The 20,309-nt window shown below is 43.1% G+C and overlaps 2 protein-coding genes across 2 annotated transcripts in view; both read left to right on the top strand.

Annotated features, from left to right (window-relative positions):
• Positions 1–192: 192 nt before the first annotated feature.
• USP18 (ubiquitin specific peptidase 18) lies at positions 193–13,120 on the top strand (the record flags this gene model as incomplete). The annotated part of the gene is given in 11 exon segments (XM_080391516.1): positions 193–241; positions 244–357; positions 1,434–1,530; positions 2,799–2,944; positions 4,841–4,920; positions 5,726–5,872; positions 6,741–6,836; positions 7,862–8,032; positions 8,975–9,106; positions 9,573–9,622; positions 10,156–13,120. Coding segments are annotated over 11 exon segments (1,131 nt in total). The 3' UTR covers positions 10,205–13,120.
• A 1,883-nt stretch (positions 13,121–15,003) lies between these two features.
• Positions 15,004–20,309, top strand: part of LOC308065562 (aldo-keto reductase family 1 member B1-like) — a gene marked incomplete at its 5' end in the record, with an annotated part of 20,841 nt that continues 15,535 nt past the window's right edge. The window contains 2 exon segments of the mRNA XM_080391617.1: positions 15,004–15,051; positions 18,675–18,853. Coding sequence (XP_080247743.1) covers positions 15,004–15,051; positions 18,675–18,853 — 227 coding nt within the window.

Here is a 20,309-nt window from a genome sequence, read left to right as displayed (position 1 = left end):
CAATAGCCTGCACACCTACAATACCCATGTTAATTCAAATATAGCAAATGCTGTTGCAGTAATCGTACTAATTTTATTGACATTCCAACTTTTTCACAATAAAAATACCAAATATGAAGACAGATCCTGTGTTTCTGGGTGCTCCCCCTCTTTCTGATCTTTCTGCAGTCCTGTCTTTGTACAGTAATGTTGATGGGACAAAGAAGTGGATGTCAAGAAAAGAGCAAGAAACTAGAGCTGGCACTGAGACAATGAAGGCAGAAGCAAAAATACAAAATAATGAAGAAGAAGCCGAAGAGCTGAAGGCCAAAGACCAGAGGCTAGCATCAGTCTTTGGTGTGGCAGACTTAAAAAATGGTAATAATGTTTTGTCTATTCTTCACTCTGGTATTTTCTGTTCCTAGTGCCTGCTGTTCCATTCTCTGTCCTTAGGCTTCATTTTCTCTTACTCTTTACCTCTTCACTGAGGAGTATACAGATGATTCTCATTTTGCCCTGCCAAGTAACCATTTTGGTGTTTTGGGAAGGGATTACATGAGGATCTGAGAGCTTTTTCCCATTTTAAGTCTTTTAAATTGTCTATTGCAGCTGAAAATATCTAGGTGCTGGCCCTGTCACTTTCCAAACACAGCCGACATTGCTTCTGGATTTGTTAAACCATGGAATAGGCCCTAGTTATTCTACTGCATCACTAGATTGGCTTATCAAAAGCTATCATCAGTATTTCAGGTGTACATACTGTTCCATCCCAGCTATAGCCCACCCTTACCGCTGACTGAATGCATTTCTGAGTTGCTGTTCCATGTCCTCTCTCCCTTTAGTGCTGACTTCAGAAAAAAAACTGATTTCTGACCATGCTTACTTATACTGCTTTGAGGCACAGAATACACAGTCTTTTTAGATGCATTGTGAGCAGCTGTGACGCTGTGACTTGCTTTTTCCACTTCTCTCAGGCTAGTTCCTTTCTTTGAAACTGAGACAAAGAATACCAGAGGTAGGCTGAAGGGGAAACTTGAAGCCTGTGTGGTGGACAGCTAGCTTGTGGTCCCGCATGTAGCTCTTTGTTTTGTTACTATGCTTGGCCGTGTAAAAGTCTGAATAAAAATCCTCATACAGGCAGCCTTTGACTTCTGCTTTATTTTATGTTTAGGTGTGTTACGAGAGGACTGAAAATAGAGGAACTGGGAGACATCTGAGTTTCCTGATCCAGGCTTGCTTTGATTTTTCTTGTCAGTTGCCAAACAAAAATAGATGTTACCTGCTTGAGTGACATAAGAATAGATTGAACACTTTCTCAGATCTGACCAAGATGCTGGGCCTGTACACTGAATGGCTGAATACGTGCAAAAGGAGTTAGCTGCTTCTAAGTAATTTTCACTTTCTTTTCTTGTACCTATCTGCAGGCCTCACTTCCTCTTTTTCTGTGCCTGCAGGAGCTATTGGACTATACAACGTTGGACAGAGCTGCTGTCTGAACTCTCTGCTCCAAGTGTTCTTCATGAATATACACTTCACAGGGATACTTCGAAGGTACCACCTCTGCGAGCTACTTGAGATACTTCCATTGTTGCTGTGTTGTTTCCACTCCTTTTTTCATATAGGATGTACATTTGAAGGCTTGGATCATAGAGGTGCTAGCAAGGTACTTTCAGATCACTCAGCAAGGTCTCTGCCTTATTGTGTCTGTCATATACAGACTAGGGCCTGCAAAAGTAGAAGTTGCAGTGTTCTGACTTGTCATCTATGTTTCATGTGCTGTTTGCACACTGGTAAGCTGCAGTCTTGAACTAAGTCTTTATGACTTACATCTCTCTTTTTCCATAATATGGTATGAGTTTATTCCAGGTGTACTCGTAGGCTGTTAAAACTAAAGGATGTGTCATGTATAGCCATATTCACTATTAAGTTTTTAACTTTAAGTGTGTAAATATAAACATATTGTTATGCATAGCCTCTGGCACTGATAGTCCTGGCTAGCACTTGATAGAGATGAGTAAGTATTGTTGCAGATAGAAAATAAATAGTGTTATTTTGTTTTGCTTGACTGTGCTCCCTACTTGTTTGTGAGGAAGATTTAGGCTTCTACCTCCCTACCAACCACACTAATAACTGGTTTCATTTGTCTTCAGTTTACTCAGTTCACTGCAGCTTTAATCATCTAAGTGGATCATTCCTATTAAGTCCTCCTTTCTCCAGATTTCTTACATGCTCACCATTGTGCAGAGGGGGAGGAAGACAAGTTACAGACATGCAGAGATGAGAAGTGTCATAAATGGGCAAAGCTAAATAATGTAGACAGTAGGTTACCATTGCTATTTGAAGAAAGACTTAGAAAAAAACCTGTGGACTGCAATAAATTGAGGGTGGATAAAGAGCTTTCCAGCTGGCATATAGTTGAAATACAAAAATTGTGATATACAGGCCCATGAAATTTTGAGGGTGTGTTGAGAATGAAGTTGTGAACAGGTGGGAAGTAAAAACAGCTCTGGAACTGTCTGTAACTAATGTTATTTCTAAAGCCCAGGAAGCATTTCAGGTCCTGCTCGGTTTGCCCCTTATTCAGGAACAGACCAGCTTCAAATTGTGGCCTTTTACTTTAGAACTGTCTGTCTGCATTGTGGAATGAGCTAGTGCAGGTGTCTGCTTTCCCTTTTTCCTTCTTTTGCTGGAAACATGCCCATTCTGGTTCCTCTTGAGCTGCTATCTGTGCTATCTGCCTCTGCTCCTTCAGGTGTGATGTCTAATATTTCTCCATTGTACTGCTTGATTACTGGTCACATTGCTGCTTCTCTTTATAGGATCACAGTGCCACCATGTGCTATGCAGAAGAAGAGGAATGTCCCATACCAAATGCTCTTGCTGTTGGAGAAGATGCAGTGTGGCAAGCAGAAAGCTGTTTCTCCCATAGACCTTGCTTGCTGTCTTTCAGAATACAGAGTGAAATGTAAGCAGTGCTGCCTCATGCCCACCTCTGTCTGCAGACCAGGGATGTTAATTATCAAGTATTAAGCAGTGCAGACTTTGACATCTCGTTCAGAGGTTCAGAAATATGAGGAGTTAGGTACATGATGATGTAGTGCTCTTTATAGCTGCCTCTCAGTTGTGAGTGAGATGCTGTGTCTTCGGGGGGAAAAAAGACCTTGCCCAATATCCTTGATGATGTCTAAAGGGTGGGAAAACTGTCAAACTCCTAGAAGACTCAGCTACTGATACTGGCCAGAGGGAAAAGGCTGTGCAGGGCAGAGAGAGGACAACCTGTAATGCTATACTGGCATGATAATAGTGAAACAGCTGCTGTTTCTTAATAGAAGGAAGGGATCATGCTGAAAAGATACTGAGGTCATCCAGATTTCCAAGGGTAGAAACCATATCCTTCCTGTTCCTTGTTATAAGGGCAGAGAGAAGAATTTTCTGGTTTAACCTCCCACCTGGGCAGTGTCCCAAAGGAGAGAGATTGTTAAATGCACAGGCATTGGGTGACAGGTGACAATGGGATGCTGAGGGTCTATTTATGTGCAGAAATACACATGTATATCCAAATGCCCTGATCTTTTATCACATAAAAGCTAGAACAGGACAGCACTGAAAGGGACAGATGGTAGCCAGCCCAGACTTGTGTTAAGGAGGAACATGAGATAACCTGAGTGTTTTCTGTTTGCATCATTTTCTACCCTGAGACTGAAAGGCTCTGCAGTACGCCTTCACTCTTCCAGTTAGAGATGCCCAAAGAGAGTTTATAAAGCTTGACAGTTTCCCACGTTGTCCTTCTGCTTTAAAATTCAGGTGTGGCTCATATAGTCCTGTATCCCAGCAATTGATGCTTTACCTGAATCACAGATGTGCTGTTAGACATGAGGAAAGGTATATTTTCTGAGCTTCATTTAGTCAGGGATGTCTGTATTCTTACTAGCACCCAGCTGAAGCCCCTGCAGACTTGCAGGGAAGTTGAAAGCTCTTCCACCTCAGGGTGGGTTTGTTGGATTATTCCATAAAGCTTGTTTCACCTATGATCAAGTATAGAGGTAGTCCACAAATCCCGAGATTTTGCTAAACTATGTGTAGTTTTTACACAGTTCCTAAATCTTGAGTTCATGGGCTGAGAACATCAGTTCTTCACGTTCAAGGGTATGGATTTCCCCCCCTTCCTCTGAATTCAATCTTGAGGCAGTTCCCTGCTGAGCCATTTGAAGCAAGCTGTGGCTGTATCCCACCATCTTAGGTTTCTTAATGTGCCAGTTTAGCCAGAGTGTAAAGCCAAAGCATGATGTTACTACGTCATCCTTGGCTTCCTGTGCTGAAACTGTGTGCTTTTTCCCTGGGTAAGAATCAAGAGGATTATACCATTCTGTGGATGAGACATATAGATAGGCCTCGCTATCATTTTTGTCTCAGCACTCAGGAGTGTTACAGCCTTAGCGAGGGGCTGGGGGAGGCAAATCTATGCAGTAACGAGGGTGAAAAAGAGAACAGAATCTTCCCCGTATTGTTTCTAAGAAGAACTCAAACAAATGTAACCCTCAACTCAGTGAAGCATCTGAGCCCTGTCCTCTAGTAAGTGTTGGATATACTCTTGACCCTGCATCCAGCGACAAGAACGTGACTTTTGCACTGGGTTGTACAATGGGGCTCGAGCCCTCTCATCTTCTCTCACTGCCTGCTCAGGTCACACAGGCACGTTGCAGCTTGTCTCCAATCTAAGCTCTGCCCCTGGCAGGGAGTGGCAAGGCAGCAAGAGACTGGATCTAATGGGGATCAATAAATCTCCCTTTGCCGTCTGTGGGAAATCTGTGCTTGGTGCTATCTATAATACTGATTGAGGCTGTGTTTTCTGTTTGTCCAGTGTTTGTGCAGCATGATGCTGCCCAGCTCTTTCTGAATCTCTGGAACTTGGTAAAGAAGCAGATGAAAAAGCCAGAGCTGGTAAGGACTATCACTGAAACGAACACAAGGTCCTTTGGGCCTTGTCATGTGTGGTTTGCTCTGTTTCTTGAGTCCTGTTCACTGACAGCTGTCCTAAATGAAATTCTTAAAGTTATCCCCTATTTGGATCTTTCCTTGCATCTTTCAAATGGGAGGGGGAATCCTGATTTCATAGGCTTCAGCATTTTGAATCACAGTTAACCTTTGTTCATCCTACTTTTAGGGCACACCAGGTACTCCGTTCTAATAGGAGAGCTGATTAATAACAAAAAGATCGATAATTTTGCAACACTGAATTTAGTTGTCGTGCATTTCTTTTTTTCCCCAACTTTCTGTAAGCATTTATTGGTGTGTCTTGACACAGCTTCTCCATTCTTTGAATTCAGCCATGTGTATTTCATTGAAATTAGTCAATGTTAGTAAGTTATATATATGACAGTTCCTCCCAGGGAAGCTGCGTAAGGTAAGAGAAAAATGACTCTTCTTCAACCGACTGTCATAGTTTTATTCATACAGAAGACAGGCTTCTGTGACAGTTCCAAACAAAATAGTAAAATTCTGCATCAAAGCAGATATTTCACTGTCTCATCTTGTTATAGGCTGTGCCTTTCCCCTCTGCTAGGGGATGAGAGGAAGGAGTTGTTCTCCTTTAAATGCTGAGAAGTGCCTTGTCCACATAAGTCAAGCCTTAAAGCAGTAACATTGTGCGAAGTAACCATGTCCACATGGACTTTCCCACCCACAGAGGGAAATACCTCAGCTGTGTTCTTAGTAAACCTAGTTTTGGCTTTTTTTTACCCCCCAGGTTGAAGAGCTGAACAATTTGTACACTATCTGTGTACAGGAGCACCTGGCATGTCAGAAATGCTCTTTAGAAACAAAGAGGAACAGCAACATGTTAACTCTTCCACTCCCGGTGTTGGATTCCAATTCTCGTACGCTGAGGACTCTGGTAAGTTCAGTGGCAGCACTGTTTCCTTAGGAAGAAGATTCCCTTCTGTTCACTGTGGGAGCCTTCTCCTTGCAGCACTGGTGTCTCCTGGGACTCATCTAGAATCTCTGCAAGAATCTCCACAGGGTGCCTGGGACTTTGGAGTCATCTTGTCTCATTCACATTTCTTTGTTTTGAGGGGTTCTAGATTTCTCAAACAATTTGTTTGATTTTGAGGGATGGAAAATAAAGTCCTTGTTAAAAAGAATGTTAACTATGTACTTTGCAAGACTCAGAGACTCATAACTGCAGTGATGTGTACCTGTGAGACTTCAGGTACCACAGTGAGGCGCCCTAGATAACTGGTAATCCCTGGCCAGACGCGCTACATTTGACAAGCGCGGTGTGTTTTTACTGTTAAATCAGTGCTGCTGTTTGATAGCTAGATACAGCAGTGATGTAGGTGCTGCCACAGATAGACAGTGGATTTTTCAGGTGACAGTGGACCATTGGACCTTATTTATTTTCTGATTACTTTATACTGTCTCAGCCTAAAGGAACCTCTTTCAAAATCTCTAAGGCTTTGAAGCAGGTATAACAGATACTTACATGTCAATGTATTTTTTGTGGAAAATGTGGTACACTTTTTTTTGGTAAAAAAAATTATTATTTTTCTTCTCTTTTTTTTTCTTTCTCTTCTCCATCGAATGTAATCACACAAGCAGCTAAAAATAGGGTACCTTTTTTTATGCTGCTAGGCAATCTTTTGTCCTTTGAATAAATATGCCTTCTGTAGCTTTGCTGTTTGCTTGTACCCTGGGAAGCAAAGTAGAAATAGAAATCTAGCTTGAAGGAATTTGGTTCAAAGAAATATCCTCTGACTTCTTAGGAGAAATGTCTGCAATACTTTTTCCATCCAGAAGAGCTGACTGATCACAACATGTGTTTCTGTGAACAGTGTGGAAGGAAGACACCTTTTCTGCAGGTAATCAGAGAATTATGTCCCCATATATCTCTTATACCCAGAACTCCCTTTAGGACTGGTAAGGATTGGGGGAGTACTCAAACATACCAGTTTAAGAGATCAGCAACTCAAAGATTTGTCAGCCATGGCAGTGTCAGCCAGATACAAACTTCGTGCATCTTTCTTGTTAGTTGTAGATGTAGCTTTAGCAACAAAAGAATGCTTTCATGGGTTTTAATGTAAGTTACCAAGGGACGTAGCATTTCTGTGCCAGTGGAAAAGCTTCTATTATTATATCACATTTCCACTGTGGGGCTTTGCACTGCTGCATAGTTCCAGGGGTAGGCAAGAATATGTTACTGGAGCTGTGCATACACATAAAAGTAGGATATTGTAGGGTGATTTCCTTTCTTCCCTGCGCTCCACTGGGCTGCCCATTTTTTGCAGTGTTCTCTGCTAGCTGCTGAATTAACTGTTTCATGAAGAGGCAAGTGCATTGAAGAGAGAGGTGTGTGAGGGAGACTGCTTCAGCTCAAGGCTTGGAGGGGACTTTCCATAACATTTCCACCATTGGGCCGCCTCCAAGGCCACGGTGCATCCATATGTTTTGGTGGAAGTCATGGCAGCAGAAGTAATATCAACAAAGGCAGGGCTGGAAGGAATGAACTGTCAGCTTGGTGTCCTTCACAGAGCTCTAGTGGCCACACATCACAGGGAAGTTGGCTTGCCTCCTCAGCCAGCTAGTGCTACCCACCTAGAGTTAAGAAAGCAGATGAGAAATGAAGTAGCCCTTGGGACACCCAATGCTGGGTGCTGATCACGCTGAAGTTGAGAAACTTGGTTATCACAGCTGTGTTACATATGTGTGTCTCATGTGCAGATGAGCTACAAACGTTTGACATCTGCTCTCTGGTGGAATTGGCAGTCATTCACTCTGGCACTGGCTGGTCCTCATGCTACATTCACTGGGTGGCAATGGCTGCTTCCACCCCACCTCCCCAGGGTTTGTTTCTTAGTTTTCAATGGCATTATTTATTGCTTTACAGAGCATGAAGCTAGTCCATCTGCCACAGACTCTGACCATACACCTAAAGCGCTTCTGCTTCGAAGAATCAGCCTACATTCACAAACTTAGTCACTATCTGCCGTTCCCACAAGACCTTGATTTCAATGCAGTCTTGACAGAAAATCAGTGCCAAGCAGATGACAGTGAAAAGGTAAGATACTCCTAATGCCCTTTTTAAAAAGGGCAGATTTTCTTCTCCCTTCTGCTCAAGTCTCTTAAAAACTTAAGAGATCACACCAGTTCTTGCCTCAGTTCAAAGCACCCGTCTTAAAAATGTATGTCTTGGGCTTTACCTGTGCCTGGTGTTGTCTTGCATCCTATGGTTTTAACTGGTTCAGGCATTATTCAACTTTCTGTGTTCAGATTAAATCACCAAAGGCACCACAACTGAAGCTTTCTGCCATAAGGAGAAAAAACAGGCTTAAAAAAAAAAATCCCTTTTTTCTGAGAGTGTTTAGTGTAACCTTTTTCTTCCATTTCTAAATGTGCTAAAGAAAAGATGCAAACACAGTTCATTTGGGTGACCAAATCCAGACATTGTAAACAGTGTCTTAGAGGCATCTTCTGTCCTGTGGTTCAGCCTCCAGTGCAAGATGGCCTCAGTGAGCAGCAGACCTACTGCTTGGCTCAGGTCACCAGTCCAAGACGGAGGAAGTCCATTCCTGGAAGTTTCCCATGCAGTGGTGTTTGCTGCAGAGCTAAGGTTAGCCGAGAGATGATGGCTTTGCCAAGGAGCTGAGAGTGACCTGCCATATTGTGGATCTGTTCCCCTAACTGAGAAATAACAAGGGAAAGTGGCAACAGCAAAACCTCATTGGTGCAGTGTTGGCTGCAGTGTAACTCCTTTGCTGCCCCTTTGCAGTCCTACTGTCTTTTTCACATTCCTGTGATCTCCAGGGAGACTGTCAGCCCATAGCTGGCAGGCAAAACTCTGAAGGTAAGAGTGAAAACGGCAGGATCCTCAAGGCCAATCTAATCTTTCTCCTTTTTCCTTATGAAACACACATTCTTGCTGTCCTGGCTGCTGCTTCTCTTGAGCCAATGGAAAATGAGAATTGCTGCACTAAAAGTTACTCTTTGTGGCTCTTCACAGGCTGCCTGGCAGTACGAGCTTTTTGCTGTTATTGCTCATTCAGGATCAACTAGTTGTGGACACTACTGTGCCTATATTCGAAGTCTCACAGAATGTAAATGGTATTGCTTCAATGATTCTGAGGTTTGCCAGGTGAGGAGACAAATCCATGTTTCTTTTGTAGCTTCCTGGACACTCCTCCAGGTCTCATTCAGTCAGACTGACTGCTAATTAAAGAGAACCAGGTAAGAAAACTGAAGCTGCAGAGCTTTGTGCACTTCATTCCTCTGCTACAGCATACTCTGAGCTGTGGGCAAAGCATCTCTAGCTTCTGTACTAAACAAGGCCTCAGGTTCTGATGTGAAGATTTGCAGAAGCAGCCATTCCCTGTATGCCCTACTTTATGTACTCTAGATCTGTTTAATGTTATGTCTTCAGAAGAGGTAAAAGAACTGTTCTTCGTTGAAGGATAAAAGCAATAAACCAATTTATTAAAAGGTGTTTAGTTCTTGGAAGTACGACTCAGACCATTCTTATGAGAATTGCTGTGCTGTCATCACTATGTGTCCATCTGCTAAGAGTTTTTACCAGCTGCCTCTTGTGTGTTTTTCTTCTCTAGGTATCATGGGATGATGTTAAATGCACCTATGGACACTCCAACCTCCACTGGTAAGCAAACATGTCTCTGTTTTTGCCTAATGCTGCTCTAGGGTTTGGAATGAGGGTAGCAAGGAGAGGGATGACAAATGGTTTGAACTGCATATTGCCTGGGATGTACTGGGATGCAGGAGAGTAGAAGAGGCATCCTTGTATTCTAGTTACTCTGATGTGACTGTATATGACTATACCAGGAGCCTGCAGGATTACTGAGGAGTCACAAATGGGACTGCCAGAGTAGTCTTGTTACTTACGATTGCTGCTTGGACCCTATATCTGGACTGAAGTCAGATATGTCAGTCAGGATTCCTCCATGCTTTGTATTTTGATCCATCATAAGAGAATGAGCCATGGAGGCAGATAATCCCGTCTACAAGCTATACCACTGCCAGGGAGTCAGCTTTATATGCTGCCTCAGGACCAGTGGAGAGGGATGGTGCAGTTGACCTAAATGTCAAAAAGCTAAGCAGGAACAAACCTGGGAGGTTACTTGCAACCTAGATCTTCAAACATACATCATCTTTTGTTTTTCTTTGCTTCCACAGGGGAGAAACAGCCTATCTCTTGATTTACATGAAAAAACACCCTCAGTAGCCTTATCCAGGAGTATCAGAATGTCTTGGGAAGCTGTGTGTTGTCCGTGGAGCTTAGCACCTCTGTGCCAGTGTGGATGTGTCCAAACGTTCCACAGGAAAGACATTCTGCACTAAGTGACTTCTGCCTTCACATTTATTTATTAGAAAAGTGCAGGGGTTGCACCTAGAAACATTTTCTTTCATACATTTTGATATTTATGTGATTCTGTATATTAATTTCCTCTTAAAAGATAGTAAAGTTAATCCTTGTCTCTGCTGACTTTACCGGTTTCTGTAACGCTGATGCCTAGATTCCAGTACAGGGGAAGATTTGGCCTGAAAACCTGTGTGATGTTCCAGGGAGGCATATGATATGGCTGGAGAGCTGTGATAGCCATATCTAGCCCGTAAGACTGTAAGAGCCTGAACTCTGCCCTTTTAGCACCATGTTAGATGCTGGCAGGCTGGGCAGGGGGACCCCAAAAGTCTTCAGAAACAGCTGGAACAGGGACCAGGACCCTTATGACACATGCACCAGTGGTGTTTACTCCTTAAAACCTTCCTGAAAATGAATCGCTGCAAGGCTTGAGATGTGTTTGAAAGATGGTGTCAGCGTAAGGAGGTATTTTAAAATCAGGAGCTATTGTAGTAGTTCTGCAAGGTGAGTTTGTATATATTTATACAGATGATTATTGTTTTAGCATGCTTATCAGGCATATGTATGTATTTTCTTTCCTGTATAGAGGAAAATATTCGGAGTAAGAGATTCTGAAGCCAGCTAGTGATTTTGCACAATACAATCCATACACTATAACAAGAGGAGAAGTGAGATGCCTTGATGTCCTTGAACTTTTGGGATTTTCCTTTAGTACTTCAGTACTTTAATACAAGCCAGCTGCAATTGTCTTGCTCTCTCCCTTCCTTCTCTGCCCATAGAGTGGAAATGTCCCTCAAGCAGGAAGTGTTCTGAAGAGAACAATTTTATAAAGAGAGTGAGTTATTTTAAAATTTGTTGAGTCCTGTCACTCTGTGCTGTTGGTTCAGCCCGTGCTCCCATGGCAGGACCACACAGCTGGAGGGAAAATCTAGAGTGCTAGAAAGGAAGGTGGGTAACGTAACAATCAGAAGAGTGTTCCAAAAGTGTTCATTGCAAGACTCGGCTGTGAGGAAAGTTAAAAACTTCGGTTATGATGCTTTTAAAGCTCTTGTGGTAAGTCTTGGTGTACCACAATCTGTGAAAGGATCAGTGATTCCAGTAGTTTGAGATCTAAAAGTACCTTCTAGTCTAATGTATTATTTGACTGTATCTTTACAAGGGTGCTATTTTTGTGAGACTGAGCACATTTTAAAATTACTAGTTTAGTTATAATAGCAACTATATATAACCTACTTTAATTTTGCTAATGGTGAATTTGTTCCCAAATCATGTCCGTTTTCTGTCGATACATGGAAGGTAAATTGAGAAATCTTGGAGCATAGCTGCAAAATTTATGATCTAGCAGGTATTGATTTCACTGTACTAGCAAGGTCCATTATTCTGTTCAACTCTTTTTGTATTTGGACTGTTTGTGCTGCATTAAAAAAATTCCCAGTGTATTGTTTGTCACCAGTATGAGGCATTTTCAGCTTCTTCACCTTTGGGAATGGGTTACACTCTTTCTAAAGCACCTTGCAGTGGGTGAGTGAGAAAACCAAGTTCCTGTCTGCTTTATCCAGCACTGTGTATTTGTGAAGTAGCTGAAAGATGGTGCACTTCCTGAAATGGAGAAGTTAATGGGTTAAGAGGCTGAGAAGACTTTGATACAACCTGAAATTTAAAACCAAGCTAGGTGTATGAAAGATGCCTCAAATGTGTCATAACCTTCCAGGTATCTTAGCAATTGCTTCTTGATGGATGACATATATGAAGGATCTTTTCAGTCAGTATTTCAATGAAAAGTAGTCAATGTTTTTTGAATAAACTAGTATGGGATAAATTCACTACAAATAAGTGTTGTGGATTATTTTTGGTGTGTTTTTCCTAAACACCATAAACACAGGTGGCAGGCTACAGGCCACATGCACAGAGGTTGTGTGCTCAGATTAAGTTTTCAGGCTAAAGCTGCTGCTGCTGTTTAGCTCAACAGCCAAGGAAAAAAGGCTAAACCTTCCTGCCAACTTCGCCTTTGTGCTGGAGACACAACAGGTTTATTGTCAGGTTTGCCATCACGTGAGCTTATATTACTTCCAGATCCTTATGGGCCATGGAAGGAGCAGAAGGGTATGCAAACTGCATTACATATAGATTTAAAAACTCTGCCTGACTGAGCTGCTTTTGCAAAAAGTCACCGTGGCTGCCTGTGTGTCCACAGCAAAGTTTAGTCTTATGCCGTATGACTGCCTAAGGATGATTTTAGCTAAGTGCATGGGATTCAGTGCTAGTGTACTGACAGACAGTTACAACATGGAGACTGGTTACAACATTGAGTACACCTCGCCCAGGGGCTGGCTACTGAAAAGCACTACCTGAATTTCTGCCAGAAAAAAAGTTTTCTGCCATAGAAGCACTGCAAGGGAATCGGATTATATGCCCTGTGTTTGAGTCACTGTGTGAATGAAGCCTAGCACAGACAGTAAGGGTTGAAAAGCCAGGTAAAGCCAGTAGTACGTGTGTGGAGAGATTATTCCAAGTCCTGGTAACTCTTCCTGTCTGTTTTTTGTTTGTTTTGGGATTACCATATCTTAAGGGAAGGAGCAGTAGCAAAATACATGTTCTCTGCTTCATATCTGACAGACCCCTCCTCAGATTCAAATATTCCCTACCTTCAAGAAACACAGAAAAATGGAAGAAATAAATATATGTAATAATAAATATCACATGCATATAATCTCTAAAACTTGAATATGTTGTAAATCCAAAAATTTTACATGAAAATAAAGGAGAAATAATTTTTGATCCTTTCTTTCCAGTATCATTTCGATTTACAAGAGTCACTTACCAACTAGTTATCATTGCTATTTACACAAAAGCGCTGCACATGAGACTTAAGTTTGAAAAGGACCTATTCTAATACAGATTTTAAAATGTGGGTTTATAAAACTGTAGTTACTCTAAACTACAATGACAGGTGTAAATCACATTAGGACTTAGCGTTACTACTGATTTTAGTAGTAATGGCTTTACTGATAATTTTGTGGATCACAATAACTGTTGTGTGTCATAGAGTCCAACAGCAAATCCCATGGTAGTATTTCCTGCAGGGGAGTGGTGGTAGTTTTAAGTCCTCAAAGGCATCTTGCAACAGGTTAAACCTGTGCTGAACAGATCCTCTCACTGGCAGTTGCTGCCTTTTTCTGCCCCCTGGGAAGAGCTTCCGCGTTTGGCCCCCTGGAAGCCAGCCACTACCGGCCTCTCACTTGCCCCTGGCAATTCCTACAGTGCTGCCTTTGGGGCAGCTTTGCCTTACTGGTCTCCTGTCCTTAAAGCCAAGTTTCTAGTCCTGCCCTGGCTGAGGCCCGTGCTTGTCCCAGGGATGTTTTGGTGATGCCAAGCTGGGACTGGCATTGCCAGTCACGTCCGTGCTGGTTTTTCTTCTGTAACACGGCTTGGGCTTGAAGCTGTGAGCAGAGAGCAGCACCTTCCTATCAAGTGCAAACAAACCTCAAACATCTTTTGAAGGTATTCTGTGAAACTATTAGTTTTTAGAAGAGAGCTGTTTAGCTCTGTCTCCGTGCTGTTTCCCACATGGCCGCCTTATATTTTATCAGCTTCAAGTCGGCAGGCTCAGCGCTGTTTGCACCTGCCTGTGGAAATGTGCCCAGGAGTCACCAACGCTTTAGAGACTGTCATAGATAACAAAAACTTCTGACATAAGTGAAGTAAAAAAAATTAAGAGAAATGCTTTGGAGCTAAATCTACCTAATTTAAAGAAGTCATCAGTGCTGCAAAAACTGACCAAGGGCTTAAAAATACAGGCAAAGCGAATGAAGACCTTTGCACAGGCTTAAGAAATACTCTTTTTTTTTTTCCTAAATACATGTTTTCCTAAATAGGCTAATGACTGAAATTTCTGCAGCTGGTGGGATACAGTTTGATTCAGTATGAAAACGTGCTTTGCTGTGCAGGGATTGCCAGAGCAGGGAATGGGATAATGTTCCTGTTATGGGGGGGATAGGCAGAGTGGAGGCCAAGGAATGAGAAGAGTCCCTCTCATTAGGGAGGCAGCTACATGTCACCGAAGGACAGGGGACATGACAGCTGACTAGAAAGCCAACACATTGTTAATCTACATTAGTTTCTGCAATGAACTGGAGTGAATTTCTTCCCATCCTTGGTTGCAGACCAGCTGTACAGGTACCTCAGCAGTCCCTGTGACCAGGTGTGGAATTATTAGTAAAATTACTAAGTTTTATATGAAAAACATAGCATTGTTCATCCATTAAGGAAAAGTATAAAATCTAAGAGCTCTGAGGATGGGACACAGCTGCAGCAGACATGCAAGGAATCCACTAACGCAGCAACTCCCTGCAACATACGTAGAGAGTGGAGAGGAGTGGAGACTCCGTGGCCGTGCTCCGTGATGATAACTAGGAAGAAATAGTCCTCCAGAACTGGTAAGCAGCCCATATGGTCCCCTGAGCCAAAAGTTTTTCGAGACCTTGCCAAAGTGCTACCCTTTTGTGAACTTTGCTCATTTTAGCGTCATTTTAGTACCAAAACACACCTCCGTCCTGAAGGCTACCCAGCTCCGAGGTGTGACCACTCCTCTTTGAGTCTGAGTCCTCAATTTCTTGTAAACTATACCTTTAAACGTGAAGCGAGAAAAATTTACACCAATCATGATAAAAGGTATGTATGACTACAGTCACTCAAACTCCACCTTGAAGGTAGAAAGGATATAAGAACAGCCAGGGAAATGGGGAATTTTTGGGAGGAGATATCACCGTGAGCAAGTCAAGGGAAACTCCATCTCAGACTGCCTCTGACTACCGGGATTGGCCAGTGGGCTGAGCCTTGCTTCTCCCCCTTGGGATGCCTTGGGTGAGATTTAGACTAAGCGCTTTTCTTGGGAATCTTAGAAATCTCTCTAGAGAGTTACTCCCTAACATTTATAGCCAGGCTGTATTATTTATAATCTTTTCATGCGTTTTATACTTAATAGCATCATATTTTCCTGTGCTTTCTTGCAGTCACTATCACGATAATCCAAAAAACCTATATATTTGTTGCACAAATAAAACTGTACTCTTTAAGTAGCCAGTCGTCAGTTTCTCACTGAACGTGACTGAACCCCAGAGCGCGGCTGTGCTAGTTCATGAGCATGACCGGACTGAAGGTGCAGACCGCTATTAGTGTATCCAGAATCGTGGTAGTTTAATTTACATATTAAACGTGACTGGACTGGTAGTGGCAAATTGGATACCACTCAGAATTTAAACCTAGCCACACCTAACCTCCCGTTCCGGTGAGGAGAGTTAGAAAGCAAGGGGGTTTACTTTCTGCCAAATTACTCCATCTCTTTTAACGCAACACCAGGACATCAGGTGGATGATCCAGAGAGCCATAGTCATCATCTATCTTTCCTCAATGTAGCTCATTTTCCCATAGATAAGGAGAAAAAACACGTAAGTGCATCAAATCTCCACATAGCAGCACTGAGCAGTACAACTGCTTGTTAAACCTTTCTTTCACCGCAGAATTCAGGCAGAAGAGGCTCCATCTTTTTGACCTCAGCAATAAAAGGGTTCTCCTTTGGCTTGTCCCAAAGCTGCAGCGATCTGCACACCTCCGTTAGAACCCCTGGACGTGGGGCTGAGGTGCCACGATCCAGGGCCAGCTCTGGCTCTGACTGCTGGGGAAAAGGCCAGGCTGCAGGACGGGGGGCGCAGAGGTCTGTAGTGCGGAGCCGTGTGGGAAGGGTCTGGCTGAGATGGGTGCAAGCAATGCCTCAAGGATGCAAGAGGAAAACTACCCGATGTGAAAAGGTACAAAATCCTAAGGGAAACCTGGTACTGGAGGACAAGAGTTTGGTGCCACTGTGGACCTGTTGTAGGGTGCAGCAGGGTGGACCTTTGGCCACCTGATGGATGCCTTCTGGGGCTCTTTGGGCGTCTGAGCTGGGAGAGCTAAGTGTGCTCGTGCTCAGCCTTGCAGCCTCTCAGGCTTTGCTGACTTTTATCTGTGCTAACTTCAGAACAGCAGGTTCATGCTTCAGGTTGCGTATATTCTGTGTGCAGGGTCTGCGTGCAGTAACAAGTGCCTGAACCAAGTGACCTGCCCTGGGTCACTGGGCATCTGAGGCGCTGCCTGTTGAAATGTGGGGTTACCCTGGGGTTGGTTTTGCCTGTAACAGGCAAAAAAATGACAGGGAGGGAAAAGGTCACTAATAGCTGGATAAAAATAAATGCTTACCGCTCATATCTTTTAAATGAGTGTTTGCAAAATTGTGGGCAGGGCTCCAAAACTAGATAGCCTGCCAGCTCCTTGTGGCAGGACACAGGAGCCTCCAGGATGGTGTCAAACCCACTCTGCCTAAAAATGAGAGGTCTGGGATTTTCCAGAGTAGGCTGCTATTCCTACTAAGCCTTGTACAACTGGTTGGTTTTTTCAGTTTATGCAGAAGAAGTTTTTGGGTTGTGAACTGTAAAAGAATCTAACGTTAAGACAGCATGCAAAAAAAAAAAGGCCATAAAGTAACAGGAACACAGCATCGAGGGACAAGATACTCAAAGCCTTTTGGCTTCTGAAAAGTGCCCAAGTATAGAAAATGCTGTGGTAGCTGCTCCAGGAAACACACTTGTACCATAGTGCGCCATTAGTGATCATCAGTTTTGTAGATTAATTAGTTTTGATTTTGAAGTCACGCAGAGCTAACATGGTGGCTGTTGAAATGATAAAGCTTTGTTTCTTCCTTAGCTCTTCTCTCAAGCAGAGGGGAACGCTTAAAAGGACTGTGTTGTCCCTGTAGCTCTTGACAAATCTTGACATGGTGGAAATATCAAAATGCTTCCAAAATTTGTCCTTAACATTTGAATGGAGATATAATCCACTGTCTGCCTATTTTAAATATACCAACAAAATTGGATCAGAATATTTTAAATGTGTTGTACAATCAGATAGTTTGACCTTTGACAAGATACTATCATTATCATGTCCTAGGGATGATGCTAATATTAATCCCAAGAAACTCAGGGAGATTATAAATAAATGGAAGATGGGATATTCAGTTTAGTTACTTTCCCATTTAAAATATTGTGTAATACAGTAAATTATACTATAGATAAGCCATCATTCAATCTTGGAAGCTTAATGTCAAAGTGAAATATTTTCCATAGGTATGAAGTTCTTTGAGCAGATGAAGAAACCCTAATCAAGACTGAAACACATCTTCAATGAAGGTGTTAATTCACATCCTCACTGGGCTGGTACATCCCTATGCTGAGGCTGAAGTTTGTAAAATGTATTTTCTGATACTAGAAATTACTTTTGTATGGTAAGGAAGGACTGTGGAGTTGCAGAGTGACCAAGGTGGGAGTGATGGACAACTGAGAAAAAAAGATTACAATACAGCTGTATATGAATTGAGTGAACACTTCATTGAGCAGGGGTGGAGACCAAAAGCCACAGGGGAGCTTGAGGTCAACCAGAAGCCCTGTGGCACAGGGATTTTGATGATAAGCTTGGCCACAAGCGCCAGGCAGCTGCGGTGTTGCCACGCATAGGCATTCAGGGAAGTGAAACACGCGCGGCTGCCCCACGGCTCACGAGGACAAGCTGCAGGCTGCAATGGGGGCAGCAGAGGAGATATATATATATATAATATGGGTGCCCAGTGCTGTGGGGGTGAAGCAGTATTGGGAATTTTTTAGCAACAGTCCTTCCTGTGGACAGATTGCTGCTTCCTCCTGAGGCAAATAGCTTTGTGGCTGCTTCTGGTGATGTGTTTAGGAGCAGACAGTGAGACAAGAAAGGGTTCATGGGGCGTGTGCAAACTCCTCAAATACCAATTTTCTTGCAGAAAAGCAGACTAGGTGTCATGGCACTATCAAAACTATCAGCTGCAACAAGGTCTTTTACCATCACATAGCAAAATACGCTTCATGCCAGTCCCTCTGCTGCCTTCTTCAAGTCTCTCCTCACCCAGGCCACACTCTCTCTCTTCTCTCTGCTTCTTCCTCAGCTGCTCTCCCTTCATCGGCTCTCAACCACTTAACAGAACCAGCCACAGCTGCGCCTTGTCTACATCGGCCAACCCGCTGCCCCTGAAGCCAGCCCACAGCTGTATATTATCAATGCTAATTAACCCAGCTTCATTGCTCTGCAACTGGGAGGTATACAAATGCTGCAGCCTTGGTTAATACAGTATGTGTAACTGGCATGGTGAGCTCACTCAAACTCACGTGAGGGGCCCACAATCAGTTTTCCAGTTCTTTGAAGGGTGACATACAGGCAAATCCCTGCCTTCGCTTGCTTATTGTTGCACTTCTGCCCATATTTGCCTTGTTCGCAGGCAGGAGGGAGGGGTGAAGCCTATATAAAAAGTTTTGCAAGGGGCTGGGAGGGAACCGTCACAGCCACCTACCTGGAGCTGCTCACCTGTGCCAGGATGCTCATCCTGGGACTGGGGACCTGGCAGGTACCTGCTGGAGCTGGGGACCTCTCCTCATCCCCATGCCTCTCATCAGGCAGGTGACACCAGGAAATTGCTGAGTCACCGAGTTGCTTTTTCAGCAACTGTCTCTTCAGGTCAGGAAAATGCAGCAAATCCTCTGTGCGGTGTTTCTTGCCTTTTGAAGTATTTCAGGTAGTGCATCCCTGTCCTTCAGGGAATTTTTTAAGAGTGCATGTAGTGAGCTGGTAGAAGAAGATTTTTCTTAGCTATGGAAAGAATTACATACTACAAAAGTGAAAATCTCTGCCTGGCTTGTTTTTCATTGGTTTTGCTTTTGGCGCTGGGTATTAACGTCCCAGCATATCATGTAGGTGTAATCTTTGACAAGTGCATGTAGATATAGGAACTTAAGTGGCATTGAGTGTTTTGAAAATGGGAATTTACATTAACTCCTTAGAGACTGAGGATAACTTACTTGTATGGCAGCAGGTGAGTATGCAGCACTTTGCAGGAAAATAGTTTGGGTAGTTCTTTACCTGCAAATGTTATGTAATAGACTTTTGGTAAGAGAGATCTGAAGATATACTGAATTGCAAATGTAAAAGGGCTCAGGAAATGAGCTGAAAATTTTAAGAAATTTGAGAAATTTAAGAAAGTGGGCTGCTTAAGAAATAGAAATAAGAAAAAAAAGTGGATTGTCTCTGGATTTGAGACTGGAAACTAAATGTGTTGAATTGCAAGCTTCCAACTCTATGAAACACTGTACAGTCAGGGTAAAAGTATGTTAAATAATTCTTGCTGTAGTTTTGGGTCAGCTGCTACTCATCTTGAGAAAACTGATGCACAAATGGGGCTGAGTTTATTTAACCCTTTCATTCTTGGTTGGTCTGATGACAAAAGACACTAAGAAGCCTAAAGCAACTAAAGTAAGCTTTAAAAAAACAAAGCATGCCTGCATGGGACCTCTTAAGGCACCGACGCTGTGATGGATGAGCTCTCTGAAGGCAACCTGTTAATTTGCTAACAGGAACTGGTTAGGACTAAACAGAAGGAAAATTTTGGACACATCATCCCTGCCACCACAAAAGTCTCTTGTGTTAACGCAATGAAAACGTGGCCCAAATCCACTGTGATTACTTCATCAAAGCTATTTGATTTCAAGGTTCCCACAGCAACTTCAGCTGCAATGCCCTGTGGTTTGGTGTGTCAAAGGGGCCTTTACCCAGTCACTCTGACCTGACGTCCTGTTTAGTGAGCACCACGTCAAACGAAGCAATGGATTATTTTTTCTGATAAACATCTCGCATTACGGAGTTTTGTGTAATTACAGGGTATATTGTCACCTTTGCTCTTCACCAACTCCTTCTCCACTTGGAAACGATGCCGATTGCTCCTGCGCAACAGATTTCCCGTGCTGCGGCAGCACCCAGGGGTGAGGTACTCCATACACCTCGCATCTGGCCAGTGTCACCAGTGGCTTGTTTTCCCATGCCACCCTGGGAGCTGCAGCGATCATACGTAGGAAGGGCTGCA

Source organism: Falco punctatus (genome assembly GCF_963210335.1).
Source record: "Falco punctatus genome assembly, chromosome: 6".
Classification (NCBI taxonomy): Eukaryota; Metazoa; Chordata; class Aves; order Falconiformes; family Falconidae; genus Falco; species Falco punctatus.
This window is presented reverse-complemented; position numbering and strand designations above follow the sequence as displayed.